The sequence below is a fragment of the Verruconis gallopava genome (assembly GCF_000836295.1).
Source record: "Verruconis gallopava strain CBS 43764 unplaced genomic scaffold supercont1.4, whole genome shotgun sequence".
NCBI classification, from domain to species: Eukaryota; Fungi; Ascomycota; class Dothideomycetes; order Venturiales; family Sympoventuriaceae; genus Verruconis; species Verruconis gallopava.
In genome coordinates this window covers 339,965-367,065 of record NW_015622140.1, presented here as the reverse complement: position 1 = coordinate 367,065, position 27,101 = coordinate 339,965, and the positions used below count along the sequence as shown (strand labels likewise).

Genomic DNA, 27,101 nt, shown 5'->3' with positions numbered 1-27,101 from the left:
TGTACAAAACAACGTGTGGCCGTCAGCACGGTACTAGCTTGCAAAGTCAGGTCCTAAAAGTGCTCCGAACCAAAACCTGAAGATTTCTCATAATAGACCCGTCCAAAACCACTAATATCAAGCACATGCCGTCTTATCACCGAATCACGTATGTTTTGTGGCTTGTGTTCTAGGCCAGCATCCCCACCGCTAGAACCAAAATCATCAGACGATCTTCTGTTTTCTTTCTCGTCCAGTATGCTTGATACAGCTAATCCGCCTTCGAAAGCATTCGAAAGTGGTGGAACATCGAACGACGAGAAAATTCTCGAGCCGCAGAAGGTTGAATTACTAATTCTTGGGGCCGGCTGGACGTCCAAATTCCTGATTCCCGCGCTTAACGAGGAGAAAATCGAATATGCAGCGACCACCACTTCTGGCCGTGACAATACCATACCTTTCAGATTTGACCCAGAATCGGATGATAAGAGCCCATTCGAGGTGTTGCCGGATACAAAAACGGTGCTGATCACTTTCCCACTCAGAGGCAAGGGCCAGTCTTTGAAGCTTTCGCAGTTCTATTGTGACACTCATTCGAATACGGAACCGAAGTTCATACAGCTGGGCAGCACGGGCATCTTCACCAACAAAGGATGGAGCAATCATAAATCTCCATATGACAAGGCGGACGAACGCGCCATAGCCGAGGACGAGCTCCTCTCTTGCTGTTCAGCTACCGTGCTGAACTTGGCAGGTTTGTATGACAACGAGATACGCAGGCCGCAGAATTGGGTATCGCGAGTGGCGAAGACCAAGGCAGACGTCAAGGGAAAGCAGTCGCTTCATTTGATTCATGGTAAAGACGTAGCTCGAGGTATCATTGCTTCACACAAGAACTTCGACGCCGTGAAAGGCCAACGTTGGATCTTGACGGACCTCTTCTCCTATGATTGGTGGGGGTTGTTAATGGCTTGGGGAGGCACGCTGCAAGATGGTAGCGACATTCGACAAGTGATTATGGAGGCAATGCTCGAGAATGAGATCAAAGCCTTGACGAGGACCACGGGAGAAATCGGGCGCGCTCTCGACGCTCGCGACTTTTGGAAGACCGTTGATGCAATGCCCCAGGAAGGCAGCGTCTACTAGATGGTTTACAGCCAAATTCAAAGCTTTATTTCGCAAGGTGAAAAAAAATTAATCCCTGGTGTTAAAAGTGGGATTCAGGCCCCGGCTTACGTTTTCCAAAGACTGCGCAAGCCTGCGAATGTCTTGCCCTTCGTATTGGCTTGCATGGTGGAACAGATCATCCGCACGTTCCAAAAATATCACTGGATCGATCAAAGTGCCACAATGTCCTGTCATGTCGCTCATCTCAGAATATCGTTGACCGGTGCCAGCTCAGCCAAGAGTACTCTTAGGGCTTGCTTCGCGTTCTACAACATCCTGTTGCATTTATTCGTTCAAGTTCCTTCCGTACTTTTTGAGCCATCCCTGACACTTTGCCCCGCACTCCGCAGACTTATTGGAAACTAATTCTTTTTAGTTTGTTGAAGCACGATGTCATCCTCACTAAGTGAGAGGTTCAAGAAAGCAGTTGGAATAGGATCTGGGTCCCTTTCTGTTGGAGAGGTTGTAGGTGCAACGGCCTCTAGTGATGCGCCAGCCTCGAATCCAAGCGTCAACTGGGACGAACTAAAGTCGTATCGATACGATGCACTGAATGACATGTCCAAAGACATTCGGCTGATGACTATCCTGCCGGACGAAGCCCAGTTTCCTATCCGTGTGTCCCTTGAGCATGTTACCCTAGAGCGGGTGGACAAGCGGCCTTGGAATGAAGGCATCTTCAGCCTAAAGCAAATCCGTGACACGTTACCAAGCGGATGGGAAATCCGCGAAGCGTTTGCGGAGAAATACATTTTTACGAGTGCGCGCGCGAACAGTTGGACACATCCGAGTACCGGCTTTCCAAAGTCTAGTTACATCGCTGTGCGTCCACCAAGGGAACCTCATTACGAGGCACTTTCGTACACCTGGGGAGAACCTGGTGAGTCGAAGCAGATTATTGTTGAGCGTGTCGATACACGTAGTTCAAGTAAGCCTATCGTAAGGCAGTACAAGATTGAAATTCGTAAGAACCTGTACGAAGCGTTGCTTGAGCTCCGAGATGAAAAAGAGCCTCGGACCATGTGGGTTGACGCTATCTGTATCAATCAAGACGACATAGAAGAGCGAAATGAACAGGTTTTGCGTATGGGCGACATCTTTCAATGGGCATCTCGTGTTGTGATATGGCTCGGTCCTGAATCTGGAGACAGCGAGCTAGCGATGCGCAGCGTGGCTTATATTGGCAAACAGATAGTAGCCTGCACGGACTACTGGCAGATGAATTCGCCAGACGCGACGGAAAGAGGTTGGGGATTCATCCAGACAAAGATCCCATACTCGGATTCGACGTGGACTGCTATTGAGGTCCTCCTCAGACGGCCATGGTTCGAACGTTTGTGGGTTGCCCAAGAAGCCGTGCTCGCCGACGCAACCTCTATCATCAAATGCGGATCATCTGAAATGCTCATCACAGATTTCAGAGCTGCCGTCCAGAAAATGGGTTTGACAGTACACACGCCTCGAGTGTTGAGAGCAATCGCCATGAACATATCACTAGTCTTCCGCATCAATAAAGCCCAGCCGCTAAACCTACTTCTGTTACGTACCTCCCGCAAATATTGTACAGATAGAAGAGACAGAATCTATGCGGTTTTGGGCATTGCCCAGAAGGGTCTTGTCGACTCAATCATCCCGGATTACTCGATCAACCACATCCGTGTTTTCAGGCAGGCTACTTTGGCGGAGATAAATTATTCCAAGAAACTCGACGTTCTAGAACACTGCCATTGGGCCGACCACAGGGGCCAAACGCCCACATGGGTTCCGCGCTTGTCTGGTCCGTTGGCTTGTGGCAGCATCTTTCCTTTTCACTTTGCGTCCGGATACTCTGCTGCCATGGTGCACGTGGAGCAATACAACAAGCACCACCAGCTGATCGTCGAAGGCATAGAGTGCGCAACGGTCGATGTAACCGGTGATCCGAACCACATGAGCACCGACAATATGGTTGACATCTCCAAGTACTGCAAAAAATGGGTGGCACGGGTTCGTAGCCCCGAACTTCTGAACGACGTGAAGTTTTTCAATTACCTCATCAGAGTACTTTGTCTGGACGAGGAGGATGGTCGCACGACGAATGTCGGTTATCCTCAGCTCGACGAGTGGAAGAGGTTCTTTGTGAGAGACAAGTTATCCACAGAAACGGCGCAAGCGGATAATCTGGTAGGCGCCCACAATTGGCAATATGACGGGTACTGCAAGTGGGCGGGACGCGCTATATTTCTTTCAGAAGACAACATCATCGGTGTAGCATCCATGGGAACGCAACCAGGTGGGCTTCTTCTTCTTCTCTAATCACATCCCCAATCGCCTGCCATATTTCACTGAAGCTAATTTCGACTGCTAGGAGACATTGTTGCCGTTCTTCTAGGTCATCCATCTCCCGTAATACTCCGTCCCGTCAACGATGGCACCTATAAACTTGTTGGAGATGCTTTCGTTCCTGAGCTTTCTGACGCTAACGCTCTCCTTGGACCTCTTCCTTACCCTTGGATTGTTCAATGCTACGTGCGGGAAGGTATTAACTTCTCAATCCCGCACTTCGTGAATATCGAAACAGGAAAGAGCTCCGTACTCGATCCACGACTACCTCCGCTGGAGGATTGGGAGATAGTTGAGGATGAATCGGATCTAAGTGTTTGGACGACAGGCGGGTATAGCTTTCGGAATAAAAAGACAGGCGAAAAGACTCATCATGATCCACGGATGCGATTCGACGCCTTAAAGAACAGAGGTGTTAATGTTCGGCAGTTTCGACTAATTTAGAGTATCCACCGGTTCCAAGTGGTGATCTTGGTCCCCAAAGATCGTTGTTCATAGGTGCATGAAGGTGTTGGAGATACCTGTATGATATCTTTGCTCTCTCGATTTGCAGGAGGCTGCAAAAGAACATTTTATGAAACGCAGGTATGAGGGCGACGACAGCTGCGACGGCGATGCTGTTGAGAACGATGACGGATGACGAATATGTTATCGACGATGATAATGTCATAATACAAGAACTATCTCATTTTCCCTTTCTATGCGCGTGAAGGTTTGCACACAGCCGCGGCCCTGTTCCAGGTATAGCAGCCCTCTCCGTCCCATCGTCTTCTTATCTATGTTTCATCTTACAAGTTTCTTTCCAGCCTTGCTCTTGATTTACCCTACTGCCCATCCTTGAGATGAAGGAAGGCCTCTAAATCAAAGTCGGCGCCCGATGAGTTTGATGTGACTGCGATGAGGTTTGTTAGTTCACGAAAATTCTGGCACACAAAGTTGCCGCTCCTGTAACGATTCCAGACATACAGTCGAAGCCAGCACTCTTATTCTCCTCGGTTTTCGCTTTTGCCGGGTTCTTTTTCCGCTGGAACTCGGCCTTTGCCTCTGATATCAGCTTGGCCTTGGATTCGTATTCCTTTTGTGCTTGCTTGGCTTTATCGGCATTGGTAATGTTTCGCTGGTGGTTGAATCCGTAGAGAACGCCGAGACCGAGCGCTGAGAAGCGCAGAACCTGATCGTGCTCGTGTCAGTACTGGTTGGATATTGTCCTCTTTCTTCTCTTCCGACCACCCGGGCTTGCAGGAAAAACGTACATTAACGCCCGACATTTGCGGAGGATGTGAGCTGGGGAGGCTGGAGAGAGGATGGAAGAGTGTCAATGGGCTGGCAATTGGCCTGGAACAAGTCCCCGAGCTGACGAGAGACGGACGAGGAGACAATTGATGCGAAGTTGTGGTGTTGACGGGTTGAGATGATGGCTTCAGAGGTTGGCAGTTTGAATGCGAAAGTTCCCGTTCGGCGAAGCTTGGACCCCTTTGCGCGGTCTGTCCCTGCACTACTCTACAGCCGCTACGTACGTTGATCCCGGACGTGTTTCTCTGGTCCATGTCTCCACCTAGAATGAAGACAACCTGGAAGGAGAAACAATACTACCTTGTCTGCTTTCAAAGTTCCATTCTCCGCGCTTGATGGTTCAGGCATAACCCTCTGCACTTGTTCTGCGATCCTACCACGACAACCTGTACTTTTCGACACCCATTACGCTCGTGGGATTCCTATCATATGCTCCCCCAAGTTTGCATACTCCTCTAACGATAGTCGCCTAACACATTAATCCTTACCGCCATCATGGATGCTGAGGCGCGAAAGGAGGAAATCCTGGCGAAGAAGGCTAAGCTGGAGGAGTTGAGGAGAGCACGCGCTTTAAGGGAGCAGGAGATGCGCAAGAGGCAGAGCGCAGGGGAAAATGGAGATTTAATGCATCCGACGCCGAGCCGCGATGCGAGGCAGAGGGACATAGAGAAATTGCTTACCGATGTCCTGGGAGAGAGCCGAGCCGCTTCTCCTGGAGCTGTTGCATCACCGCGTGCAGGTAGTCGTAGTCGACCCACCAGCACGGTCAGCTCATCGAGGCCGCTAAGCGATGAACGAAGAGGGAGTACGCATCGTATGTCAAGCGAGACCGGGGAAGCTCGAGATTCGAGGGCAACAATTGTCTCCGGCACGACGTATGTGGCGATCGCGACACAAACGCTGGGAATCGCCCCTACGGTTAGTCTTTACGAACAACCAAGTGATGCGCCGCCGAAGAAAGAAGTCGTAACATACGACAAAGGCATCCAGACAAGCGAAGAGTGGGAACCGCAACGGAAAGAAAAGGGTGCTGGTATCGAAGAGGAGGACTGGGAGGGTAGACATACACCGCAGCCACTGTCCGAATCTGAGAAGGAAAGAATCAGAGAAGAGCTGAGGAAAGAAATTGAAGAAGAAGTCAAGGCTGCTTTACAACCAGGGAGCGCTTTCCCATCAGATGAAGCACGTTTCCCTGCAAGAACGCTGACGAATGATGAGTTGGATGCGGTGACCAGCTCCAGGGATTTCCAGGACTTCCTTGATCAATCGACGAAAGTCATCGAGAGGGCGCTAGATGAGGAATATGACCTGCTGACTGATTACGCTCATGGAAAGACGAGCCTGGACGAGGATGACGAGGGATACAGCACACGGGGAAAGCGTGGCAGACGCGTTCGACAGGTTGCACAGTACTGGGATGAAAGATGGAGTAAGAAGCGACAGATTAGCGACATCGGTTTCTCACCAAAGGTAGTCCTTCTTTACGGGCATCTTTTGCACGGAATCAATTGCTGACATGTGAATAATCAGTATCCGGAACTCTTACTCGCGTCATACACGAAGAATCCTTCAGCGCCGCACGAACCTGCAGGCCTGCTCCAAGTGTGGAATGCCCATATGCCCTCGCGCCCAGAGTACATTTTCCACGCTTCGTCTGACATCTTGACCGCCAAGTTTTCTCCTTTCCACCCCTCCCTCATCGTTGGCGGCTGTTACAGCGGCCAAGTTCTCCTTTGGGACACGCGCTCCAAGTCCCACGCACCTGTACAGAAGACGCCCTTGACCGGCTCTGGCCACACCCACCCTGTTTACAGTATTGACATTGTGGGCACGCAAAATGCAAATAACATCATCTCCTGCTCCACCGACGGAGTAGTCTGCTCCTGGTCAGTGGACATGCTTGCCCAGCCTCAAGAGTACCTGGAGCTCGTTGCCCCTTCGCCCCCAGCGAAGACAGAGGATGTGGCACCACTCTGCATGGGCTTTCCGCACGCAGATCCGACCTATTTCCTCGCAGGGACAGAGGAGGGCACGATTTTTGCGTGCCACCGATACGAGCGTGCTGGTGCAAAGGCAGGTATAGATAATCGTATTCGCTACGCCGGCCACGCAGCTCCGGTCATGAGTTTGGACTTCCATCCTTCGCGTGGCGCTGTCGACCTCGGTGACCTCGTGCTCTCAGCCAGCATGGACTGGAGCGTCAAGCTGTGGCGCGTGAGACCTCCAGCGGCGACAGGCGGCGCCGCCGTATCAGGACAGGCTCACATTCAATCGCCCGTTCTGGACTTTTCGCGCGAGGACCTCGTGTTCGACGTCAAGTGGTCCCCTGTCAGGGCCGGTGTCTTCGCTCTCGTCGACGGCGCAGGTGCGCTCGAGATCTGGGACCTGAACGCAGACCATGAGATCCCCATTGCGCACGTGACGCCTACGGAGCACCCGAACGCGGTCTCGTCCGCGGGCGGTCTTGGAATGTGGAAGAAGCGCAGCTTGAACAGATGCGCGTGGGAGCAGAACGACGGGAAGAAGATTGCTGTGGGAGGCTTGGACGGCGTGGTCACCGTGTTTGAGGTGGGCAACGAGCTCGGCGGAACAGAGGGCGCAAGGGCGGAAGAGTGGACCGGAGTGAAGAAGGTTGTTGCGAGGGCGGAGGCCCAGCAGGGCGCCGCGAAGGAACTGGGTACTGGTGTGAAGGCGCCTACGGTTAACGGCTTTGGTAGGTAGCTTGTCCTGTGCCTGGATGGGGTAGAGCGTGTCGCAAAGCGCATGTCTCTCCCCCAGTCGTCTATACTCTTCGTATTAACGCGAATACCCAATTTTCTTTTCTCTCGCCTGTGGAAAAATGCCCTCGTTTCTTGTACATATATTTTACTGTGGCTCTCAGGGTGACAAACATTCCATCAGCGTGACACATTGTGCCGGAAACGTTCTTGGATTCTACTGTCGAGAAATTCAAAGCGGATCACGGGCACGCGTACGGGGATGTCCACACTGCATTCAACATTTTCTACACACACGCACACGTACACTTATTGTAAAGTGCACCTGCTCATCATTTTTTTCCCTTCTCAGCCGTCACAGAACCAATTTCCAAAAGAGACACAAATCTGACGATCAGAGAGACGATAACAACAAGGTGATGCTTTATACTACACTGAATGTACCTAGAGAAAGATGAGCGAACGAAGCATGCACATATGCTCAGCTTAGTAAGTTCTCTTGAACGGTGGCACAGACTTGCATTCGGCCTCGTCAAGGGTGTGCATCGTCACGGCACGGTATCCGATGTCGACCTTGTCATGCGGCTTCTTCTGCCATGTCAGAGTGTGCTTCATCCAGTTCTCGTCGTCGCGCTCGGGGTAATCCTCGCGAGCGTGAGCTCCACGTGATTCCTTTCGGTTGGCCGCAGCCTCAGCGGTTTGAACACTTCGCACTCCAGTTAGCATCTTCCTTACATCCTGTGCTTGAGGTATGACTTGGAAATGGGGCAGGTAATCACAAGCAAAATGAAAAGTAAATACGTACGCGCATGTCAACAAGTTCCTAAGCTCGAGTGTCTCGACGAGATCCGAGTTCCAGATCATACTTCTGTCCTTGGTTCCAACCTGGCTGAATGACTTGTCGACCTCATGGATCCTCCTGACACCCTCGTCAAGCGATTCCTGAGTTCTGAACACGCTGACATCGGTCTGCATGACCTTCTGCATGGCGAGACGAATCTCGGCCGTGCTCTTCGGACCATCTGCAGTACGCAACTCATCAATGACGCGAATACTCTCGGCACCGGCATCGGGCGAAAGCTCCTCGTGCTTGTAGCCTGGTTTGAAGTTGTCGCGGATGGTGTGCGAAACAGCACGGCCGAACACGATGAGGTCAAGCAACGAGTTAGCACCAAGACGATTGGCACCATGGACGGACACGCAAGCAGCCTCGCCGCAGGCAAACAATCCCGGCACGACCTGATCCTTGCCGTCCTTGTCGACGGTGAGGACTTCACCAGTGTACTTGGTTGGAATGCCACCCATGTTGTAATGAACGGTTGGCAGAACAGGGATGGGCTGCTTCCGGACATCGACACCTGCGAAGATAGCTGCCGTCTCAGAGATACCTGGCAGGCGGTCGTGGAGGACCTCTGGTGGCAAGTGGCTAAGCTGGAGGTAGATGTGGTCCTTTTCTGGGCCTACACCACGTCCCTCACGAATTTCCATGGTCATTGAGCGAGAAACGACGTCGCGAGAGGCAAGGTCCTTAGCCGTTGGAGCGTATCGTTCCATGAAGCGTTCACCCTCAGAGTTGATGAGGTATCCACCCTCACCACGAGAGCCTTCCGTAATCAAGCACCCAGCGCCATAGATACCGGTTGGGTGGAACTGAACAAACTCAAGATCCTGGTTGGGAAGACCAGCACGAGCGACCATGGCCATACCATCACCTGTGCAAGTGTGGGCAGATGTGCAGCTGAAGTAGGCACGACCGTAGCCACCGGTGGCAAGGACGGTGTTCTGGGCCTTAAATCTGTGCAGAGTGCCGTCCTCCTGGTTGTAGGCGATAACACCTTTGCAGACGCCATCCTCCATGATCAAATCGGTAGCGAAGAACTCGATAAAGTACTTGGTGTTGTGGCGAAGCGATTGACCATAGAGAGTATGAAGCAGAGCGTGGCCAGTTCTGTCAGCGGCGGCGCAGCATCGGTACGCTTGACCACCCTTTCCGTACTTTTGTGACTGACCCCCGAAGGCTCGCTGGTAGCTGTTTCATGGTGAGCACAAAGCTAGAGATTCAAACGCGGGGAAGATGCGCACATTCTGCCGTCCTCGGTACGCGAGAAGGGGCAACCGTAGTTCTCAAGCTCGATGACAGAACGAGGCGCCTCTCGGGTCATGTAATGGATAGCGTCTTGGTCTCCCAGCCAATCCGAGCCTTTGACAGTATCATACATGTGCCATCGCCAGTCGTCTTCGTGCATGCTATTGTTTTCGCCGTGGTTAGCCACGTCGCATGTCAAAATCATCAATACAGGGTCGACTCACTTTCCCAGAGCGGCATTGATGCCGCCCTGCGCAGCGACAGTGTGCGATCGAGTAGGGAAGAGCTTTGATATGCAGGCGGTGTTGAAGCCGGCCTCTGCCAGACCGAAGGCAGCTCGAAGACCGGAGCCGCCCGCTCCTACGACAATGGCATCTACAAAACGTCAGGAGAGCTTCTATCAAGATTGCGGTTGAAGCTGCACACCGTATTCATGATCGATGACCGGATACGAATGCGAGCCGGACGTTTGGGCCTCTTTGGCTCGTAGCGGTTGACTGGTTATGATCTTTGCCAGGCGGTGGCTCTGAGTGAACTGTCGCGATGGTGTCCGCACAGCTCTCGAAAGCTGCACCAGTCATCAGTAAATGATCAGCAAGGCGTCGCCAACCACAATTGGACGGCAGAAGACGTCGAGAAACAATGGACTTCCGGGAGCTGCGGGCGGCCACGGTCAGGAAAGAAGCGCCACCATTGCGAGAAGCACCGGGCGGCCATTGCGGAGAAGGAGAGACTCACCTGGCGTGAAGGGAGAGCTATCCGGCGCAAGCCCACAGAAGCCATCTTCGCGGGGGCTGCACAGGACAGAAACAAAGGTGAGGTGTGGTGTAGATGGGCGGAATTATGAGGAAAGGTTGGTGTTCAGAGCAGAAGTATCGCTAGCGTCAATAATTGGCAGGCCAGACGACACACACTTTGCTTTGCACAACGGGTAGTCCGAATCCGCCGATGGCCCTCGGGTGATGGCTGCAGCAACTCGCCTGCCCACGCCAGCCCAGCAAACCCCGTCCCAAGCGCCCCTCTGTTCGAGCAGCCTACATCCTCCTGCCAGGTGCCCGTGCCTGGCAATGCATTTGGCAACGGTGCATCGGCTGCGTGCACCTTGGGTTTTTTCTACTGTTCTCTGAATTTCTACCGGGCGCGCAGCCTTGAAGCTGGATGCACGACGCCGTCGAGGACTGGCCGGATGAACAATTCGCGCGCTCTGATTCGCCCTCGGCATTTTTCCACCTGGATGTCGGCGACACGCTCATCGTTCATGACGATCGCGAAGAGCCGCCTAAATCATTTTGCTCGCACGCGAGCCGATCAGCAGAACCTCCTGTTTCTGTCATCTGCTGGGCATTCATGCCTTCCCATTGGCTTTGCGGCATCTGCGTATCGTTCAATGACGCCTGCTCTGCTCTTTCGGTCTCGTGTACAAGCGCGGCTCCACTCGAAGAAGACGACATGGGACTGGCCAAAGGGCCCACATTAAAATACGGATCATGTGACACGATGTGGAGAGACGTAGACAGAGCGTACGATTGGATTTACATGTTCAGCATCAAGCACATAGCCAGCTGCATGTCAGTTTTGTGACTCTCGCTATGCTGCCCCTATCTCGAGCATTGGGTGATGATGAGGATGATAAACGCCATGCAAAGAAGACGACCCCGGATATTCCCATCTTGCGAATCACATTTTCCCACGTAAGAAAAGACGAAGAAGAGTGCTTTCCCTTGTCTATGCTGCAACCAAGTCCTTCTTGAGTGTGCCCATGAACTGCTTCTTCTCTGCCGGGGTTTGGTATGCACCATGACCGAACTTGGACGATGTGTCGATCCACTTGAGTTCGATCTTCTCCAGGGCGCTTCTCTTGGTGTGTGTGAACATCGACTTACGCAAAGTCAAGACCCGCTTCTTAACGCCCGGTACTGAGCCCTTGATCAGGAGGAAGTCGTTCTTGACTTCACCATATCGCACGAAGCCACCCATGCTTGTGCACGTTAGCGTGTGTCTGAAACAGATTAAATGAAAGAGAAGTACGACTTACGGTGTAATTGTCTTCTTGGACACATCAAACTCGGTCGAGGCATTGCCCTCGTCATCGCCCTTGCCAATGCGGTAGATCTTGTGGTTGACCGAGGTACGGTGGTGGTAGCCCATTTGACCAGCACGAGCGACGGTCCACTGGACGTGGGACGGATGCCATGCACCGATACAAGCGACCTTGCGGAGACCCTTGTGCGTCTTGCGAGGCAGCTTCTTGGTGCCCCAACGAGCAGTGACACCATTGAAACCGTGGCCCTTGGTGACGGCGATGACATCAATCATCTCATCCTGTTCGAAGATCGAGCCAATCTCGACTGGCTTCTCGAAAAGGCCGTAGGCGAAGTCAACCTTAGCCGGAACTTCACCGCCGTTGACCTGGATCTCCATAAGGTGTGCCTTCTTCTGCTTCACTGTATGGTCATCAGCACAAAATCAATCTTCATGAGACATTCATAGACATACAAGGAGTCTTGCTAATTTGAGTGTGGGCAAGAACACGGACGACAGTGCAGTACTTCTTGATGCGTTCGAGTTCACGGGTGATCGATGTACCCTTGCTCTCGGCATGCTTCTTGGCGTAGCGGGTGAAGGCCTTCTTCTTGCTCTTGTACCAGTTCTTGTAGAAGCGACGCTTGAGCTCATCGCTCAGGTGCTCAGCCCAGACAGTAGTCAGCGATCGCAGGCCACGAGGAGTCTCTGCTGGACATTAGTCTCCCAATCATTGAGCCACAAAGATTATCCACACTGACCGATGTAGCCAACAAGGCCGACAACAATCATTGGTGGAGTGTCAACGACAGTCACAGCCTCAACAATCTCCTTCTTGTGCAGCTTGGCGCCTGGTCGGTCGAGGTCACGCACAATGGTGGTCATTCCAGCCTTGTAACCTGTGCTAAGGTCAGGCGCTGTGTCTGTATGTATTGTGCGAATTATTCCATACCCATAGCAGCTGTGAGGTGAGGAGGCTTCTTCTTATCATCCTTGGGGAAGCTAAAGAATGTGTTAATCTCATGGCCCGGCTTTCAACACAACACGCTCTCTCATACCTCTTGACCTTTCCTCGATGTCTGGCAGCTGTAATTCCCGTCAATCTCTTGTACTCGGATACCACCATGTTTCTTCTTTCTTACCTCGCTTCCTAGGCAAGAAGGCGAGCGAGCCATGGCGCTACATTGGGCGTTAGTACTCTTGTCGTCAAGCTCGCATGCACGGGTAGAGTTTGGCAGCTGTCTTGAAATTTCGCGACAAATTTCAAGAAGAAACCAATGGCTGGGATGGTCAACGTACTGGAGCCTCGAACTTGCGGTGCGACATTTTGAATTGTAGGCGTGTCGCTGTGCAAAGTGTGGTGATCAAGCAGCACTAGAAATTTCGTGAGGTTTGTGGATTTTCGGTGTAGTGCGCACGAAAAATGGCAGCCTGAGATGCTGTGGGTTTGACACCTGAGGCATCCTCGACGTCAACTGCAAGCAGCGACTGACCAAGAGTGAAAGCGTCACAAATCGCGGCTGCACTCTGCCCAGCCCACGTCCAAAGAGCCGAGTGAAAGTCATCTCGAGCCGTCACATCCCATAGGTATTACCTCGTCATTGCACCCGCCGCACGCCGTTCTTTCGCTCGAGACCGACGATCACGAGAGCTCCAACCACCTTGTACTCCCAGTGCATTACATACTCGGCCGGTCGTGGCACCAAAGTCCGTCTCCAAATTGCGCACCTGTTAACAGCTCGAACAACTCCTAATCTTGCGTAAGATTGTTACTCTTAGCTGTCATAAAGCATCTTAAGTCCATTTGGAAGCTCTTATAGTGCGAAATTGATCGCAACATGTCGGACATGGTTGAGCCCAGCCCGACCACTTGGAAATTTACCCAGTATGCCTGACCCTCCATGCACCTTTGGCTGTCGCGTGACAAATGCACTGGCTACTCTCTTCGCAAGCCAAAGTTCTTCCTGTCTTCAGATCGTGACGACTGACAGCAAATGGCCCACGCACACTTCAAAATCTAAACTATGGCTGACTATGGACCAGGTGCTTCGGTGACAAAGGCGACGTCGAGGACATAACAGAGGGTCTGCAAGAGTGTATATCCCCCATTTTGTACCTCAGCTAACTGGGTTGGCAGCCGACATAATATCCACTGTAGAGTTTGATCAGACCGGTAATTACCTCGCCACTGGTGACAAAGGCGGTAGGGTTGTTCTCTTCGAAAGAAATGAAACGGTAGGTACAACAAAAAGCACCGATTCCGCCGTGTACTCAACAATAGAACAGAAAAAAACTTGCGAATACAAGTTCCATACCGAGTTTCAGTCCCACGAGCCAGAATTTGATTACCTCAAGTCTCTGGAAATAGAAGAGAAGATAAACAAGATCAAATGGTGTCGACGGCAAAATGCATCGCACTATCTCCTTTCGACAAATGACAAGACAATCAAACTGTGGAAGGTCTTTGAGAAGTCCTTGAAGGTTGTGGCGGAAAACAACTTATCACATGAGTTGACTCCAGCAGGCGTTCCAGGCGGTGGTGGACCCGTTCGAAACCCAAACGTGAATTTCCGATCCGCTGCTGACCTGAAGCTGCCTCGAATGACGCACCATGACACCGTTGTAGCAGCAGTGCCAAAAAAGACATATGCTAACGCCCATGCGTACCACATCAATAGCATCTCTGTCAACAGTGATGGCGAGACCTTTATTAGTAGCGACGATCTTCGGATTAACCTCTGGAATCTCAACATTCAGGACCAGAGCTTCAATATTGTTGACATAAAGCCCGCGAACATGGAAGAGCTGACGGAAGTCATAACTGCCGCAGAGTTCCATCCATTGAGCTGCAACTGGTTTATGTACGCAAGCTCTAAGGGTACAATTAAGCTTGCAGACATGAGAGAAAGCGCTCTCTGCGATCAGCATGCAAAACGTACGTCATGTCTCGTTTCACAAGCACTTCTTTCAAGTGTTAATTACTCGCGCAGAATTCGAGCAGGAGGAAGACCCGCAATCTCGATCTTTCTTCTCCGAAATCATTTCCTCAATTTCTGACGTCCGATTCTCCCACGATGGTCGTTATATCCTTTCCCGAGACTACCTGACAGTTAAGATCTGGGATGTCAATATGGAACGGCAGCCTATCAAGACAATACCCATCCATGAGCATCTGAGACCTAGACTGTGCGACACATATGAGAATGACAGCATTTTCGACAAGTTTGAGGTTGTGTTCTCTGGCGATGCTAAGAACGTCATGACAGGCTCATACAACAACAATTTTATGATCTATCCATCGGATCCAGAAAAGGACACTGAAGTGGTTCTACAGGCAGACAAATCAGCCTTCAAGGCAAAGAAGGTTGGCATACCGACACCGATGAACTCTGCATCGAGCCCAACTGGATCAACTGGCAAGAAGGCGAATTCAAGAGCAGGAAGTCCCGCCTCAGTCGGACCAGGCCAACGAATGCGCAAGGAAACTGACGCAGATCAGATTGATTTCAATAAGAAGATACTACATATGAGCTGGCATCCGTTCGAGGATAGTATAGCGATAGCCGCAACTAATAACGTAAGGATAATTCCGCAGTAATGTCAACTGACAAGGTACTGATTATTTTCCAGCTTTTCGTCTTCTCTGCACTATAGACTGCACGGCACTTTGCATTGTTCCTGGCAAGACAAACCAATCCCATGGAGAGGCGTTTTCTTTACTTCTCATCGACGGCAGCACATCGCGTATTGACCTTCGCAGCACAAAGTGGCGAACAGACAACCGTATCGTAGTGATAGACCGAGGTTAGGATGACTATCTGGCTATCTGATGAGCAAGCGGCAGAGTGTGGGGCGTGGAGTTAACGCGCAAATCCGTCGACGTGTAGCAAACGAAGGGAAGGATGTAGAATAGCGGAGCTTAATCTTGGTTTTGAGGATTTGCCTCCTCTCTGTAGCCGAATGCAGTACGGCATGCGTCCAAGAGGGCCATGTCTTTGTGCTCAAAAATTCCGTGTATTCGCTTGATTTTAGCTCGGGATAAGTATTTTGTGAATTTTAGCGTTGACAGCCATATCGAGTTTCTGCGGTATATATAGCCTTTGAGCCACGAACTGCATGCACCTGCCCAACATGGAACAGGGGCTAGTCTCCTGCACATCAATCTAATCGGCCACATCAGCCATTGTAATAACAAGCATCACATCAACGCGCATGGCCCTTGGTGGCGCATAAATACAGTCCATATCAATGTTGTTGTTGTTCTAGTAGTAGCATTGTAAAATATTCCTCTTGATTCGTAAGTCAATGCCCATCTATTTTTGGACCAGATTGCGTCCTACGCACCACCCACCCCTAGCAGCAGCTTCGATCGACTGATGTCGGCGGCGTTAGATCGATTTCCGATGTGTGTACATGTAAAACTCAGCTTTCAATCCTGATAGAGAACCAAGCAAGATGCTAGACGCGCTGGTGCCGGTAGGCATAACCGCTTTGATTTTTGGAGGCTGCTGCTCGAATGTAGGCCTGGACCTTTGATCCGCAAAGCACCATCCCGCTGAACATCATTCTAGGTTTACGCGCTTGAAGCTGTCCTAAAGCATGAGCCGGACAGTGGTACGTAGGAACCAGATTTCTGAAGGATGCAGAGTCTGATCATCGATTCCCAGGTCTTCTCATCACGCTCATGCAGTTCATTCTGGTCACTCTTTTCACTTACAACAGCCAGCGTTCACTCAATCTGCCATCCTTTTTGAAGCCTACCAAGATTCCACTCCGCAAGCTTTTCTCCAGCGCCGCCATGTTCTTCACCGTCAACATGCTCAACAATTGGGCTTTTGCCTTCAACATTGGCGTGCCTGTACACATCATCCTACGAAGTTTCGGAAGCGTGACTACCATGGCAGCCGGCTGGTTGCGCGGGAAACGATATTCGCAGCTGCAGATTGTTTCTGTCGTTTTGCTTACCCTGGGCGTCATGATCAGCGCCTGGGCGGATGTAGAGTCAAAGGTGAATTCCCATGATCGCTCCCTACAAAGTTTTTGCTGATCGAATCTTTAGGGAAAGCCTTTGAAAACGGAAGGCGTCGATACTGGTATTTGGTTTGGACTTGGGCTCCTGATCCTACTCGTCGCACAGCTGCTTTCTTCCTATATGGGAGTCTACGTTCAAGACGTGTATGCAGAGCACGGCAAGCACTGGGATGAGAATCTCTTCTATAGCCATTTTATCAGCTTGCCGCTTTTTTTGCCGTTATCTGCTACGCTTCGGTCGCAATTCGTGCGTTTACAGAATTCGCCGCCCATGCTCGTCCCGCCTGTCTTCGCGTCGTCCGTACCTCTTGTACTGCAGTCCTGGCTAGCAAAGGTACCGCGCTCCATATTCATGTTGGCAGTCAACTCAATCACGCAACTTCTCTGCATCACAGGCGTTAATCTTCTTGGGGCGAAGTCATCCGCTGTTACAGTGACTATTGTCCTCAATGTCAGAAAGCTTGTCAGCTTCATGCTGAGCGTCTGGCTATTTGGAAACCCAATGAGTGCTAAGATGATAACAGGTGCTGCGCTTGTGTTTGGTTCGGGCGCCTTGTATGGCTGGGAGACCACTGTGGGCATCAAGCGCCGGCAGAAAGTGCAGACGATATATCAACAGAATGGCAATGCAAATGGAGACAAGAAAAAGAGCTAGATTGTCAAGAGAGCCAAACAATCCCACCGTTAACTCGGGTTTGGACTTGCCATTTGGGCCTTTCACCAAGATCATGAGGAAAACTATGAGGTGGAGATCGGGTAAAGACAAGTTCTGATATCGAGCTCCAACAGAAATATTACCACAGTCAAGAGTCGTGTCATCTGGTTATTTTGAATTCGTGATTCAAATGTATAATAGGACAGGTCAATATCCCCTGCTCATTGATAAGCAAAACTTGCACAATCGATGAAGAAATCGATAATTAACTATCCGTGGTCAATTGGTTGTACTCTGAGAGGCATGCCCAGTGACTTCTACGATTATACAGACCAATTTCTACATTTGAAGCAAGAGAATTTGAGTTATCAAGGGCTTTGATATCCTTGTGACCAGCAAGCTTGTCTTCTGGAAGCAAGAATGATCTTTTTTGGACAAAACGTCTTTGGAATCGATTTGATGGAATAATCAGACGACCTGAAATAGAAAACCGTGCCCATAGAATGGGGCTACGCAGTCATAGTTCTTTGTCACCTCAAAAAGTATACGTATCTGCGATTGCGACGAGTAAAAGAGTACACAAATTGAAAAAGGCAGAAAACCAAGGTAGATCAAAGCACGAATTTAGACCAGCAATCGATCTACAAGGCCTCAAGTTGCGAATTAAGTCAGAGTTAGCGCCTGTATTACACGAGGAAGACGAGTAAGTGCCTGTTTATAACGCCCTTAACGGAACAAGGATTTTACAAAGGCTTGAAGGTTAGCAGTGGCTAAAGGATACTCCCTAGGTAATGCTACAGGACATGATGAAATGCTATTACGGCAGCCGATCATCCTGGCATACAGGTCCATATGCTTGTGATGAGCCATAACAGTAATAAGGGGAATATCTTGCTGTCGAGGGTATAACGGAGATGGATTAACATGGTGCGGTTCACGAGCATAGAGTAGAGAAGATGAAAAGATTAAGGGGAATTCCATTACAGTGCACAAAGGAACAGCTCGAGTTGCCGTTCTGAACGAGTTGATTTGCATCTTGGGCGCAGCTGGGGTAAGTAAGGGCAATGTTCGGATGATCCTGAAGTACAGTAAGCACTCTGCCGCAATACAGGTAGCTCTGGTCTAGTAGAATGTGGGTTGATCAGAATCAAATTTCTCGTTCAGAGAGACCGTGGCCTCTATGTCCCGTCTTGAAACATTTTTTGAAAGCGTATCATCAATGGAAAATGCGTACAGGATAAGGTTAGGATAGACATACATTGCATCAGTGAGAATATATTGATTTAAGCCATCAAGTGTGTAGCAGACGCAAACATACTGCAACAGCGATGTTTACTGATAGAGAGTTGAATTGTACTTGTGCCATTCTGCACGAGTTTGTTCTAGGAATGTTCAGGAACTAATTGGTCGGCGCAAAAAATTTGGAGCCGTGCAGAAAGTGAGATCTTCACGTGAACGTGTTTTAGCCTTGATGCCTTAGGGTTGGCGCACGGATCACCACCAACTTTTCCAAAATGCCCACCAAAAACTCTCGTATCCGTGAAAAGTGTCAGCCGTTCAGTTTGGTAAGAGCCCACTTTGCCGTCAAGATGGGTGCTCTCAAATATATCGAGGAGCTTCAGAAGCGCAAGCAGTCCGATGTGATGCGCTTCCTTCTTCGTGTCGTAAGTCAATGGCAGAACTTGAGTGTACGTGTATTTGCTAATACCTTCTGACAGCGCTGCTGGGAGTGAGTCTGATCTTGTGCCATCGAAGTGTTCACACTTGTGCAATGGCACCGCCTACACTTCGTTGAACAAAGCTGAGAAGTGCAGGTACCGTCAGCGACATGTTATTCACCGAGCGTCCCGTCCATCGCGCCCAGACAAGGCTCGCCGACTTGTAAGAGCACACGGGTCTCTAAGAGACGACAGAGATTGACACGGGACAACAGGGATACAAGGCTAAGCAGGGCTATGTCATCTATCGCATCCGCGTTCGCCGTGGTGGCCGCAAGCGACCTGCGCCAAAAGGTGCTACATACGGCAAGCCGACCAACCAGGGTATCAACCAGCTGAAATACCAGCGCTCCCTTCGTGCCACCGCCGAGGAGCGTGTCGGCCGCCGTTGTGCCAACCTTCGCGTCCTCAACTCGTACTGGATCAACCAGGACTCCACTTACAAGTACTACGAAGTCATCCTTGTTGACCCACAGCACAAGGCTATTCGTCGCGATCCACGCATTAACTGGATCGTCAACCCAGTGCACAAGCATCGCGAGGCTCGTGGGCTCACTTCTACTGGCAAGAAGTCCCGTGGTCTCAACAAAGGCCACCGCTACAACAAGACCCGCGGCGGCCGCAGAAAGGCCTGGAAGCGTCACAACACGCTCTCTCTCTGGCGCTACCGATAAATGCATATCGGGTGTGGATGGGGTTGCTAGTGCATCGGGGCTACTATGGCGTGATGGAATTGTTCTTCTCGCGGGCATAAAATTTCTTGCCTGCCTCATAGGCAGTTTCTATAGCATAAATGACATGAACATGAGACGACGGGTTCTCACAGAAATCAAATTTGTCTCGGACTCCAGTCTCCTTTCATAGCTTCTCAAATGTAGGCTTCCGCTTTTGTAGCCCTGACAACATGGCTCTCTCCACATCCGATGTTTGAATCATGCCAGCGTTCCAGATGGCCGTATACTTGAGACCGTCGTCGACGGGCCTGTCTCTGCTCCAGTTAAGAAGCTCTTTGGTGCCATAAACAGCGACAGGTGACTTTGAGGCGATCAAGCTGGCAATCTCGATTGCTTTTTTAATACCAGCCTCTTTGTTCTCAACCACGTGCGATACGAATCCGACTCTTAACGCTTCGTCGGCATAGAACTCCCTTGCCGTAAGCGCAACCTCCTTTACCCACGAAAAACTGCAACCACTCTTCGGAAGTCTCGTCAATGTGCCAATGTCAGCTGCGAGGCCGATATCGACTTCCTTGACGCTGAGCCTGACGTCCTTGGTAGCTATTCTGATGTCGCATGCAACACCCATGTCAATCCCCAAACCATAGCTGATACCATGGTAAACGATGATGACTGGCTTGCCGCAGCGCTCAATATCAGTGATGCAATCTTGAAACTCGATGATGCTCTCTCGGGTCTTTCGTGCTTTGCGAGCTACATCCGTGTCGGACTTCTTCAGAGTTCCCTGTGACGCAGCCTGGACATCAAGACCTGCGGTGAAAGCACGCGGGCCAGCGCCACTGATAATGACAGCACGACAGTCTGGGTCCAGGGAGAGCTTCTTGATAATGGCGGAGAAGTTCAACCACATCCTGTCAAAAGATCATGTGAGCACGAGGCTGAAACTCGGAAGAACTGCATGAAGACTCAAGAACAAAGTTGAGCGACAATCACGTCCATTTCGACCATGAAATGCTCGGCCTAGAGCCATATGCGCACTTACTTTTGGATGAAGGCATTGAGCTTCTCTGGCCGATTGATTTCGACCTGTGCCACGAACTCGGCCGGAAAGGTTACATTGAAGTACTCGTAATTGTATGTGTCCGGCATTTTGACTGATTTGAGAAGCAACCAAGCTGTTCGACTAAAAATAATCCAGCTGGTGGTACAGTTAATAATTGATGAAATACAAGTAAAGAAAAATGAGTATGTACGTCTAAAGGGATCTATCTGATATATTTTGTTAGAATTTCAAGTCCCCGGCTGTCAGTGGACTCCAAGTCAGATATGTGGAGACGAGACCCCTTGCGGTCGGCGAGCCGAGGTTGGCAGCACGAGGAACCTCTTCTTGCAACTTTCCTGCACTCTGAGGAGAACCGAGTTTGTTTCTATTTTGGTTTTTGAATGTGATTGAATGCCTTTCAAACTTAGCGATATTTGTAAACTCTAGTTACTCTATCAGTCTCGTGCAAGTCAAATGCCTGAGGACACCCCACTATCGCAACTCATGTCATCTCCAAGGCGTCGTCTGCCTTCATCAACACTTCAGCCATCCGAATGGTACAGTCTGCGTATCATCGGCATTCTGGAACCCGGTTCCATATCAAATACTAACCACTGGTCCCATCGTCGAGATCTTTGAAACAGTTGTCAATGCGATCACAATGTTTGCCTTGCGATTTGGCCAAGCATCTGGCTGAAGCTTCAGGCCTCTTTATGGTGCTTAAACGCGGGAAAGTCGATAAATTCTTACAGCGTAGTGTAGATCCATACAGATGTACCAATCCTGTGTTGTACCGCAGAGCCTCATCAAAGGAAAATGCCGCCATGCTAAGGTTATCGTTTCACAAAGATCGCCCCGCTTTGTGGCGTGGGACATGCAGACACTGTCCTTGATACACAATAAGCTAGCCTATAGAACGCTCAGGTTCTTCCGGGATGTCCTGCACGCAAGCGAAAATGCGAGGAACATAGGAACGAACGCGCGCATTTAGGGAGCAGCTGAGCTCAGCTGTATTTCATGCATGAGCGCACAGGTGTTGTGGCCAAAGTGCTTCGACAGCCGTTCTTTTCACATATTTTGCCCACACATCATCCTGTATACGATAATGAACGTGTCTGGCCAAGTACGACATGGCTCGGACATGTATAAGGCATATCAGTACTCCACACTAGACCCACCAACTACTTTGCGCCTAATCAAGTTATGGCCCGCGATGGATCATAATGCTACCCTCCAATGCAATATCGTTGAACTTCGCGAACCATATGAGAGTGAAGACTACGATGCGCTGTCGTGGTGCTGGGGCTCACAGGACAAGAAGGAGTGGAGTAAGGAGCTTATCATCCATGTGAATGATGACCAAACTATAGTTCCTAAAGTGTTCTACATTTCTGAAAACCTCGACGGAGCCTTACGAGCATTTCGCCGCAAGAAGGATAAGATCACTCTGTGGATTGATGCCATCAGTATCAATCAGGACAATCTGGACGAAAAAAGCTACCAGATTCCATTAATGGCGGTCATTTACCCCAAGGCAAAGCGCGTCCATGTTTGGCTTGGGCCTGAAGATTTTCATAGCACTCTGGCCCTTGAGTTTATCAAGAACAGTGTGTTGAAACTTTGGAATTTCGACAAACTTTGCCAAACCGATGACGAGAACAACAAATCAAAGGAATGGGAGGCTTTCTCTAAACTACTGAACCGTGACTGGTTTGGACGACGCTGGGTAGTTCAAGAGATATCGCTTGCAACAGAGGCAATTGTACACTGCGGAAGCAAACATATTACATGGCAAGAGTTTAGCGATGCTGTGTCTCTCTTTGTGGAAGCGGAAAACAAATCAAGGCTGTCCGAAGTAATGCGGAATTCTAAAGATCATAGTCGATATCAAGATTATTTTGGAGAGATACCAGCATCAGCAGCGTCTTTACTCGTGGACACAACTCGAAATCTGTTTCGGCGATCTAATGATGGCGGTCGGGAACCAATATCCAGCCTAGAATACTTGGTGTGTTCACTATCTATTTTCAAGGCAAGCAACGAAAGAGATTCCATCTACGCGCTGCTTGCCATTGCGAAAGACGCGCTGCCACAAGCTGGCGTTACGAAGAACATCGATGAGGGTCTGAATGACCTAGAATCACCAGAGGTCAGACGGCAGATCAGAGCTTGGGCAAGAATTCGCGGTAGAAAATTTGCGGTACACGCCTATCACGTAGACTACAAACAAGAGATCGTGGATGTCTACAAGGACTTCGTACTTTTTGCCATTCGAAAAGCTGAAAAATCTCGGGCGCTCGATATCATTTGTCGACCATGGGCGCAAGAAGTTTCAGACGAAGACGGTGGCTCTGATAAGATGCCTCTCCCAAGCTGGATTTGCACTCTTCGCAATGCCCCGTACGATGTTTCGCAGAGACCCAACCTGGGAGAAAGGATGGCGAGGAAAAATGCAGATCCATTAGTTGGTATGCCGGACATTGCAGGGAGAAACTACACCGCAGCTGGGTCGAAATCAATAACCGCTTCTGAGTTCAAATTCAAGAAGGGGGACGGATATTACAGCATGTTTGTACAGGGCTTCGTGCTCGACGAGATCACTAGAGGTGAGAGCAATGTTGGGACATCAGATTCCGGATCTATACCAAGAACCTGGAGGAGCTTTATGCACTCAGGAACACAAAATAGAGTAGAAGAGGACTTCTGGCGGACTCTAGTGGCTGATCGCGGTCCGGATGGGAAAAGTCCACCCGCATACTATCGTCGCGCGTGCGAAGAAGTGTTCAAGACTGGGCACAAGGACGGACCGATCCAAACCAACGAACTAATCTACGAGAGCGGCTGCACCATCGTCGAGAAGTTTTTGCGTCGCGTCCAAGCGGTTGTCTGGAACCGTCGTCTGATGAAGACTAAGCACCTTGGGAAGATTGGTTTGTTCCCAGCGGAAACGCGAACTGGAGACTACGTCTGTATTCTATACGGTTGCAGCGTCCCTGTTGTGCTGCGCAAGGTTGAGAAAGATGAGGAAGAGATCGAAGCGGACATTAAGCTTGCTCTAAGAGAACAGGTAGCCGCAGCAGTGATGATACAACGCAGGTTTCGTGAGAGCCGGACCATTCGATTGGCTAGGGCGAGACGAAGAAAGGCTATAGCCAAGGCTCTAGTTTGGAAGCTTGTGAAGCCTTATATCTATGGTTCAAAGGCGCTGGATCTTGCTTGTTCAATCGGGTTTGTGGTCTGCGTTTCTCTTTGCATGTCTTTGGACCCGCTCGCTTGGTTACGTACAGTGCTTAGCTCTATAAGGATCGGATTTCTGCAAGCTTTCGCCCTACTCACAGCGCAGGAAGAGGACCGTCGACTTAGTTCTATTGTCGTGCTTTCTCTTGCATTCGGACCTTTGATCTCTGTGACCTGCAAAAGGATCTGGAGGTCCGGGAGAACGATCGCACGCTCATTCCGGCTCTTTTCCAACGAGAATATTAGAATGCCCAAGCCGAACCCAGAGTACTTCGTGTTGATTGGCGAATGCTATCTTCATGGTATGATGAATGGTGAAGCAATTACAGAGCAGCGCCGAGCTCAAAGCAAATCTACAGTCGCTTCAACCTCGAACGGGCACGCTGTGGGGCAAAATCCTGCATTCGAGGAACCCATTGCCGCACGTGCAAAGTCGAAGAAGGCACAAAAGGCCGCAAATCGCAAGCTCAGAGCTCGCAGGAAAAAGGAGGAAGAGTTGAGAGGGATTCATCCATCTTCGACACTCGAGAGATTCCAGAACATGACATTCGAAATTCGATGATCGAGAGCGTCTCTTCTTATGAACGCAAAAGTTAAAAGCGGAGAGAAGATTTTGTTATCTCTTCGGCATTTCAGGTATTATCCTCGACATTTGAAAGCCTTCTTCTTCGGTTTAGACTCGAGTCCGGAGCTGATTATTGAAGTTTTTGAGTAATTGCTGTTATCAGGCCCGGTTTAAATAAACAGAGGTCTATTGATCCAAGGCCACAATCAAATCAATTTCCACAAATGGACTTAGGAACGTATCTAGCTTGCGGAAGGCGCAGCGGCTCAGCTTATCCAATCTCTGTTGGTTAAACTTCCCGGCTGGACATCGACGAAATGTCGTGATTCTATGCAACTTGTTTTTCAAACGAAATAACCTCATCACGTAATATATTCGATCAATTAGCTCGCTGATAAGTCGGCTCGTCGAGACAACTCTCCTAATAGTTCCGTTGGACGCTTTCTAGGCTGTGCTGAGATGTATAAGATATATCTGCTCGGAAGCCACCTTACGTGATGATTCTCGTCCTAAAACATCCGGAATACTTACTGTCATAACTTGACCAAAGCCATAGGTCATGACATGGAAATATCTCATCGTACAATGTTGATTAGAGCATTGGTCCGGTGCGACAACTTTTTTCAGATCAGCCCTTTGTTCCTGGAAGCTAAGCGATGTCATTCTTATTCAGGCATGTACCAGGAAAGATTTCCAGTTCATGAGCGAGATCTCCTGTTACGCCACTGTGTTGCTTGCGCTCTCTGCCCTGGCTCCCAGATTTGTACATTCGTGATTTGCAGGGATTCAGCAAGGAGGACGAAGCATCCAGATCAGACCTCGAGCAGGCCTATTTCGTGGCGAATTGCTTTTGTATCTTGATCCTGTGCATCATTAAACGCATGAACTTATATAGAAATACATAATCTAGTAAGCCTTCTCTCTTGTACTCGAGCATGATGACTTTGCGCGCTGTTGCTCTTTCATCGCCCGCTCCAGTTCTCGTCACATCAACTGCTTTCATTGCAGAAGCGGCACCAAGATCTATGGATGTAGAGACTCGGGACGATGCATAGACGACAGCATTGCGCCGGAGATGTTGATGCCAATAATTCTAGAATGATTCTGAGTGGCTTCGCTGGTACGGAACGAAAAAGGAAGGAGCCCAAACATGTTGAGTAATTGGATTGCATTAATTTCTATTCTTCAGTAAGTCCAACGCTCATTTTGCAAAGCCCACTTCACCGCTGCATACACGTCGTCCACGACAACTCTTGGCTTCCACTTGGGTTCCCCACCTTGATGCACACCTGTCCTGACAAGTATGGACCACCAATCCGTGCCGACCGGACTTTTGAAGTCATTACCGCCTTTGATATCACTCTCGGGGTTATCTCCGACCATGTACACTCTCTTCAGCGGTTCAGGTGGCCCATCAACCTTGCCTTTGATCATCTGCTCGCGGTGCCTCGTCATTAGCCCCTCAGCGTATGCGTAAGTCATCGCGTAGGGCTTGCCAATGACCTGCTTAACGAGCCGCACCCCCGCCTTCTCGCCTCCCGTCGTCGCCGCCCACAGGCCTTCCAGCGCCTCACGGAAACCGCCCTGTCCCAGCCGCGGAAGGTGATACTTTGCGGCCCAGAACAAGTCAGGATTGGAGAAGTACAGCGGCGGTTGCCCATCTTGCTGGTAGCCTCTGTTGGGAAGGGAGGCGTCGCCGTTTTTTGCACTGATGGTCCCGAGCACGCCGCCCTTGGACAGCAGGAGGTCCAGTACGATCGTCGCGTCAAGGCCCCAGTCTCTAGGATCGTTGTAGACGAACACGGCGTCAATCTTCAATGAGGAGGATGGGTCCGCGCCGGGCGTGTAGAGCGGCTTCGGCAGCGGGCGTGCGAAGCGCCTGTAGAAGTCCAGAAACTGGCGCGAGAACGGCCACAGGCTCGGCTCCGCCACGAACAGATCTCCGGGCACGATCACGCGTCCGAAGCCGTAGTTCTCGGCGACGGAGCGGCACTTGTCCTCATCGCCGCCGAGCACCAAGATCGTCTTGTCCTTGTACTGGGCCAGGTCAGCGAACGGAGTGTGCGACTGCATGAAGTTCGACGTCGAAATCTGCACGCCCAGCTTCGAGTTGATCTCGTCCACGCGTTCCTGCTCCGTCTTCCCGCCGCCGTTGGTGAGGAGTATGAAGGGGATCTGCTCGGACTGGAGGAGCGACAGCGCTTCGTGCGCGCCAGGTATGGGCTTGGACGCCCGCAGGAGAACGCCGTCGATGCTAAAAGCAAGAAAACCATTCTGTCAGAACATTTCGTCGCCGAAACTGCGTAAGGGCTTGTGCGTACTCGAAAGCGAAGCCAAATTCAGGAACAGAAGACGGCGCGGGGCGCGCAGGTTGTGAATAGTAACGCTGCCATCTTTGTGGCTTTGCACTGCAGATGCGTAGTAGTGCAGGCGGTTCGGAAAATCCTACGGCACACCTGGATATAGACCTGAGCGGCAGCACCGCCGTTCGCAAAACAGCCATAGAAGGAACTGCAAAGTCGAGGATCTCAGTTTTATATACGCGGAGTCATCGGAGGTGCTAGCTCCGACCTTGGCTCTTTCCTATCTC

At 50.5% G+C, this 27,101-nt stretch overlaps 12 protein-coding genes across 13 annotated transcripts; 7 read left to right on the top strand and 5 right to left on the bottom strand.

Annotated features, from left to right (window-relative positions):
* Window positions 1–53: 53 nt before the first annotated feature.
* On the top strand, window positions 54–1,204 carry PV09_01551 (uncharacterized protein). The gene has a single exon (XM_016354457.1). It carries the CDS (start codon window positions 151–153, stop codon window positions 1,123–1,125), a length of 975 nt encoding a protein of 324 aa, XP_016217469.1. The 5' UTR covers window positions 54–150; the 3' UTR covers window positions 1,126–1,204.
* A 70-nt stretch (window positions 1,205–1,274) lies between these two features.
* On the top strand, window positions 1,275–4,162 carry PV09_01550 (uncharacterized protein). Its single transcript, XM_016354456.1, has 2 exons — window positions 1,275–3,418; window positions 3,494–4,162. Exons 1-2 carry the CDS (start codon window positions 1,537–1,539, stop codon window positions 3,910–3,912), a joined length of 2,301 nt encoding a protein of 766 aa, XP_016217468.1. The 5' UTR covers window positions 1,275–1,536; the 3' UTR covers window positions 3,913–4,162.
* Window positions 3,868–4,898, bottom strand: PV09_01549 (uncharacterized protein). Its single transcript, XM_016354455.1, has 3 exons — window positions 4,722–4,898; window positions 4,435–4,639; window positions 3,868–4,360 (listed from the first exon to the last, which is right to left on the bottom strand). Exons 1-3 carry the CDS (start codon window positions 4,734–4,736, stop codon window positions 4,293–4,295), a joined length of 288 nt encoding a protein of 95 aa, XP_016217467.1. The 5' UTR covers window positions 4,737–4,898; the 3' UTR covers window positions 3,868–4,292.
* Window positions 4,899–5,000: 102 nt separating this feature from the next.
* Window positions 5,001–7,764, top strand: PV09_01548 (uncharacterized protein). The gene is made up of 2 exons (XM_016354454.1): window positions 5,001–6,231; window positions 6,292–7,764. Exons 1-2 carry the CDS (start codon window positions 5,257–5,259, stop codon window positions 7,480–7,482), a joined length of 2,166 nt encoding a protein of 721 aa, XP_016217466.1. The 5' UTR covers window positions 5,001–5,256; the 3' UTR covers window positions 7,483–7,764.
* Window positions 7,560–10,458, bottom strand: PV09_01547 (succinate dehydrogenase [ubiquinone] flavoprotein subunit 2, mitochondrial). Its single transcript, XM_016354453.1, has 6 exons — window positions 10,303–10,458; window positions 9,991–10,132; window positions 9,789–9,939; window positions 9,561–9,725; window positions 8,284–9,507; window positions 7,560–8,184 (listed from the first exon to the last, which is right to left on the bottom strand). The coding sequence occupies exons 1-6, from the start codon at window positions 10,345–10,347 to the stop codon at window positions 7,965–7,967; spliced, it is 1,947 nt and encodes a 648-aa protein (XP_016217465.1). The 5' UTR covers window positions 10,348–10,458; the 3' UTR covers window positions 7,560–7,964.
* A 604-nt stretch (window positions 10,459–11,062) lies between these two features.
* Window positions 11,063–13,122, bottom strand: PV09_01546 (60S ribosomal protein L3). The gene is made up of 8 exons (XM_016354452.1): window positions 12,886–13,122; window positions 12,729–12,765; window positions 12,645–12,672; window positions 12,539–12,588; window positions 12,348–12,485; window positions 12,061–12,294; window positions 11,600–12,008; window positions 11,063–11,542 (listed from the first exon to the last, which is right to left on the bottom strand). The coding sequence occupies exons 1-8, from the start codon at window positions 12,910–12,912 to the stop codon at window positions 11,290–11,292; spliced, it is 1,176 nt and encodes a 391-aa protein (XP_016217464.1). The 5' UTR covers window positions 12,913–13,122; the 3' UTR covers window positions 11,063–11,289.
* PV09_01545 lies at window positions 13,104–15,643 on the top strand. Of its 2 annotated transcripts, XM_016354451.1 has the most exons (7): window positions 13,104–13,293; window positions 13,352–13,471; window positions 13,630–13,670; window positions 13,724–13,821; window positions 13,873–14,521; window positions 14,577–15,163; window positions 15,217–15,643. In XM_016354451.1, the coding sequence occupies exons 2-7, from the start codon at window positions 13,425–13,427 to the stop codon at window positions 15,238–15,240; spliced, it is 1,446 nt and encodes a 481-aa protein (XP_016217463.1). In that variant the 5' UTR covers window positions 13,104–13,293; window positions 13,352–13,424; the 3' UTR covers window positions 15,241–15,643. The 2 variants fall into 2 exon arrangements, with proteins under 2 accessions (XP_016217463.1, XP_016217462.1); XM_016354450.1 differs by having other exon boundaries at window positions 13,104–13,471.
* Window positions 15,644–15,742: 99 nt separating this feature from the next.
* On the top strand, window positions 15,743–17,540 carry PV09_01544 (uncharacterized protein). The gene is made up of 5 exons (XM_016354449.1): window positions 15,743–15,883; window positions 15,979–16,104; window positions 16,158–16,200; window positions 16,254–16,594; window positions 16,646–17,540. The coding sequence occupies exons 2-5, from the start codon at window positions 16,042–16,044 to the stop codon at window positions 17,270–17,272; spliced, it is 1,074 nt and encodes a 357-aa protein (XP_016217461.1). The 5' UTR covers window positions 15,743–15,883; window positions 15,979–16,041; the 3' UTR covers window positions 17,273–17,540.
* Window positions 17,541–18,809: 1,269 nt separating this feature from the next.
* PV09_01543 (60S ribosomal protein L15) lies at window positions 18,810–20,060 on the top strand. The gene is made up of 4 exons (XM_016354448.1): window positions 18,810–18,936; window positions 18,991–19,001; window positions 19,087–19,153; window positions 19,206–20,060. The coding sequence occupies exons 1-4, from the start codon at window positions 18,862–18,864 to the stop codon at window positions 19,662–19,664; spliced, it is 612 nt and encodes a 203-aa protein (XP_016217460.1). The 5' UTR covers window positions 18,810–18,861; the 3' UTR covers window positions 19,665–20,060.
* PV09_01542 (uncharacterized protein) lies at window positions 19,724–20,937 on the bottom strand. Its single transcript, XM_016354447.1, has 2 exons — window positions 20,710–20,937; window positions 19,724–20,578 (listed from the first exon to the last, which is right to left on the bottom strand). Exons 1-2 carry the CDS (start codon window positions 20,814–20,816, stop codon window positions 19,849–19,851), a joined length of 837 nt encoding a protein of 278 aa, XP_016217459.1. The 5' UTR covers window positions 20,817–20,937; the 3' UTR covers window positions 19,724–19,848.
* Window positions 20,938–21,814: 877 nt separating this feature from the next.
* Window positions 21,815–24,773, top strand: PV09_01541 (uncharacterized protein; the record flags this gene model as incomplete). Its single annotated transcript, XM_016354446.1, has 2 exons — window positions 21,815–24,582; window positions 24,651–24,773. The coding sequence occupies one exon, from the start codon at window positions 21,815–21,817 to the stop codon at window positions 24,506–24,508; it is 2,694 nt and encodes an 897-aa protein (XP_016217458.1). The 3' UTR covers window positions 24,509–24,582; window positions 24,651–24,773.
* Window positions 24,774–25,662: 889 nt separating this feature from the next.
* On the bottom strand, window positions 25,663–27,036 carry PV09_01540 (TIGR01456 family HAD hydrolase). Its single transcript, XM_016354445.1, has 2 exons — window positions 26,833–27,036; window positions 25,663–26,765 (listed from the first exon to the last, which is right to left on the bottom strand). The coding sequence occupies exons 1-2, from the start codon at window positions 27,012–27,014 to the stop codon at window positions 25,697–25,699; spliced, it is 1,251 nt and encodes a 416-aa protein (XP_016217457.1). The 5' UTR covers window positions 27,015–27,036; the 3' UTR covers window positions 25,663–25,696.
* Between the last annotated feature and the right edge of the window lie 65 nt (window positions 27,037–27,101).

Coding starts and splice junctions, on each gene's coding strand:
- PV09_01550 (XM_016354456.1), top strand. CDS start 1,537: ATGTCATCCTCACTAAGTGAGAGGTTCAAGAAAGCAGTTGGAATAGGA. Junction 3,419..3,493: donor ATCCATGGGAACGCAACCAG/GTGGGCTTCTTC, acceptor TTCGACTGCTAG/GAGACATTGTTGCCGTTCTT.
- PV09_01540 (XM_016354445.1), bottom strand. CDS start 27,014: ATGGCTGTTTTGCGAACGGCGGTGCTGCCGCTCAGGTCTATATCCAGG. Junction 26,766..26,832: donor GAATTTGGCTTCGCTTTCGA/GTACGCACAAGC, acceptor TCTTGCTTTTAG/CATCGACGGCGTTCTCCTGC.
- PV09_01549 (XM_016354455.1), bottom strand. Junction 4,361..4,434: donor TAAGAGTGCTGGCTTCGACT/GTATGTCTGGAA, acceptor ACCTCATCGCAG/TCACATCAAACTCATCGGGC.
- PV09_01542 (XM_016354447.1), bottom strand. CDS start 20,816: ATGCCGGACACATACAATTACGAGTACTTCAATGTAACCTTTCCGGCC. Junction 20,579..20,709: donor CTCAATGCCTTCATCCAAAA/GTAAGTGCGCAT, acceptor ATCTTTTGACAG/GATGTGGTTGAACTTCTCCG.
- PV09_01544 (XM_016354449.1), top strand. CDS start 16,042: ATGCTAGACGCGCTGGTGCCGGTAGGCATAACCGCTTTGATTTTTGGA. Junction 16,105..16,157: donor TTGGAGGCTGCTGCTCGAAT/GTAGGCCTGGAC, acceptor ACATCATTCTAG/GTTTACGCGCTTGAAGCTGT. Junction 16,201..16,253: donor AAAGCATGAGCCGGACAGTG/GTACGTAGGAAC, acceptor ATCGATTCCCAG/GTCTTCTCATCACGCTCATG.
- PV09_01548 (XM_016354454.1), top strand. CDS start 5,257: ATGGATGCTGAGGCGCGAAAGGAGGAAATCCTGGCGAAGAAGGCTAAG. Junction 6,232..6,291: donor ACATCGGTTTCTCACCAAAG/GTAGTCCTTCTT, acceptor GTGAATAATCAG/TATCCGGAACTCTTACTCGC.
- PV09_01545 (XM_016354451.1), top strand. CDS start 13,425: ATGTCGGACATGGTTGAGCCCAGCCCGACCACTTGGAAATTTACCCA. Junction 13,671..13,723: donor CGTCGAGGACATAACAGAGG/GTCTGCAAGAGT, acceptor CTGGGTTGGCAG/CCGACATAATATCCACTGTA. Junction 13,822..13,872: donor TCTTCGAAAGAAATGAAACG/GTAGGTACAACA, acceptor ACAATAGAACAG/AAAAAAACTTGCGAATACAA.
- PV09_01551 (XM_016354457.1), top strand. CDS start 151: ATGTTTTGTGGCTTGTGTTCTAGGCCAGCATCCCCACCGCTAGAACCA.
- PV09_01546 (XM_016354452.1), bottom strand. CDS start 12,912: ATGTCGCACCGCAAGTTCGAGGCTCCA. Junction 12,673..12,728: donor CTTCTTGCCTAGGAAGCGAG/GTAAGAAAGAAG, acceptor CGGGAATTACAG/CTGCCAGACATCGAGGAAAG. Junction 12,295..12,347: donor CGGCCTTGTTGGCTACATCG/GTCAGTGTGGAT, acceptor AATGTCCAGCAG/AGACTCCTCGTGGCCTGCGA.
- PV09_01547 (XM_016354453.1), bottom strand. CDS start 10,347: ATGGCTTCTGTGGGCTTGCGCCGGATAGCTCTCCCTTCACGCCAG. Junction 10,133..10,302: donor TAGCTCTCCCTTCACGCCAG/GTGAGTCTCTCC, acceptor TGACTGGTGCAG/CTTTCGAGAGCTGTGCGGAC. Junction 8,185..8,283: donor AGGAACTTGTTGACATGCGC/GTACGTATTTAC, acceptor TGGAGTGCGAAG/TGTTCAAACCGCTGAGGCTG.
- PV09_01543 (XM_016354448.1), top strand. CDS start 18,862: ATGGGTGCTCTCAAATATATCGAGGAGCTTCAGAAGCGCAAGCAGTCC. Junction 19,154..19,205: donor CAGACAAGGCTCGCCGACTT/GTAAGAGCACAC, acceptor ACGGGACAACAG/GGATACAAGGCTAAGCAGGG.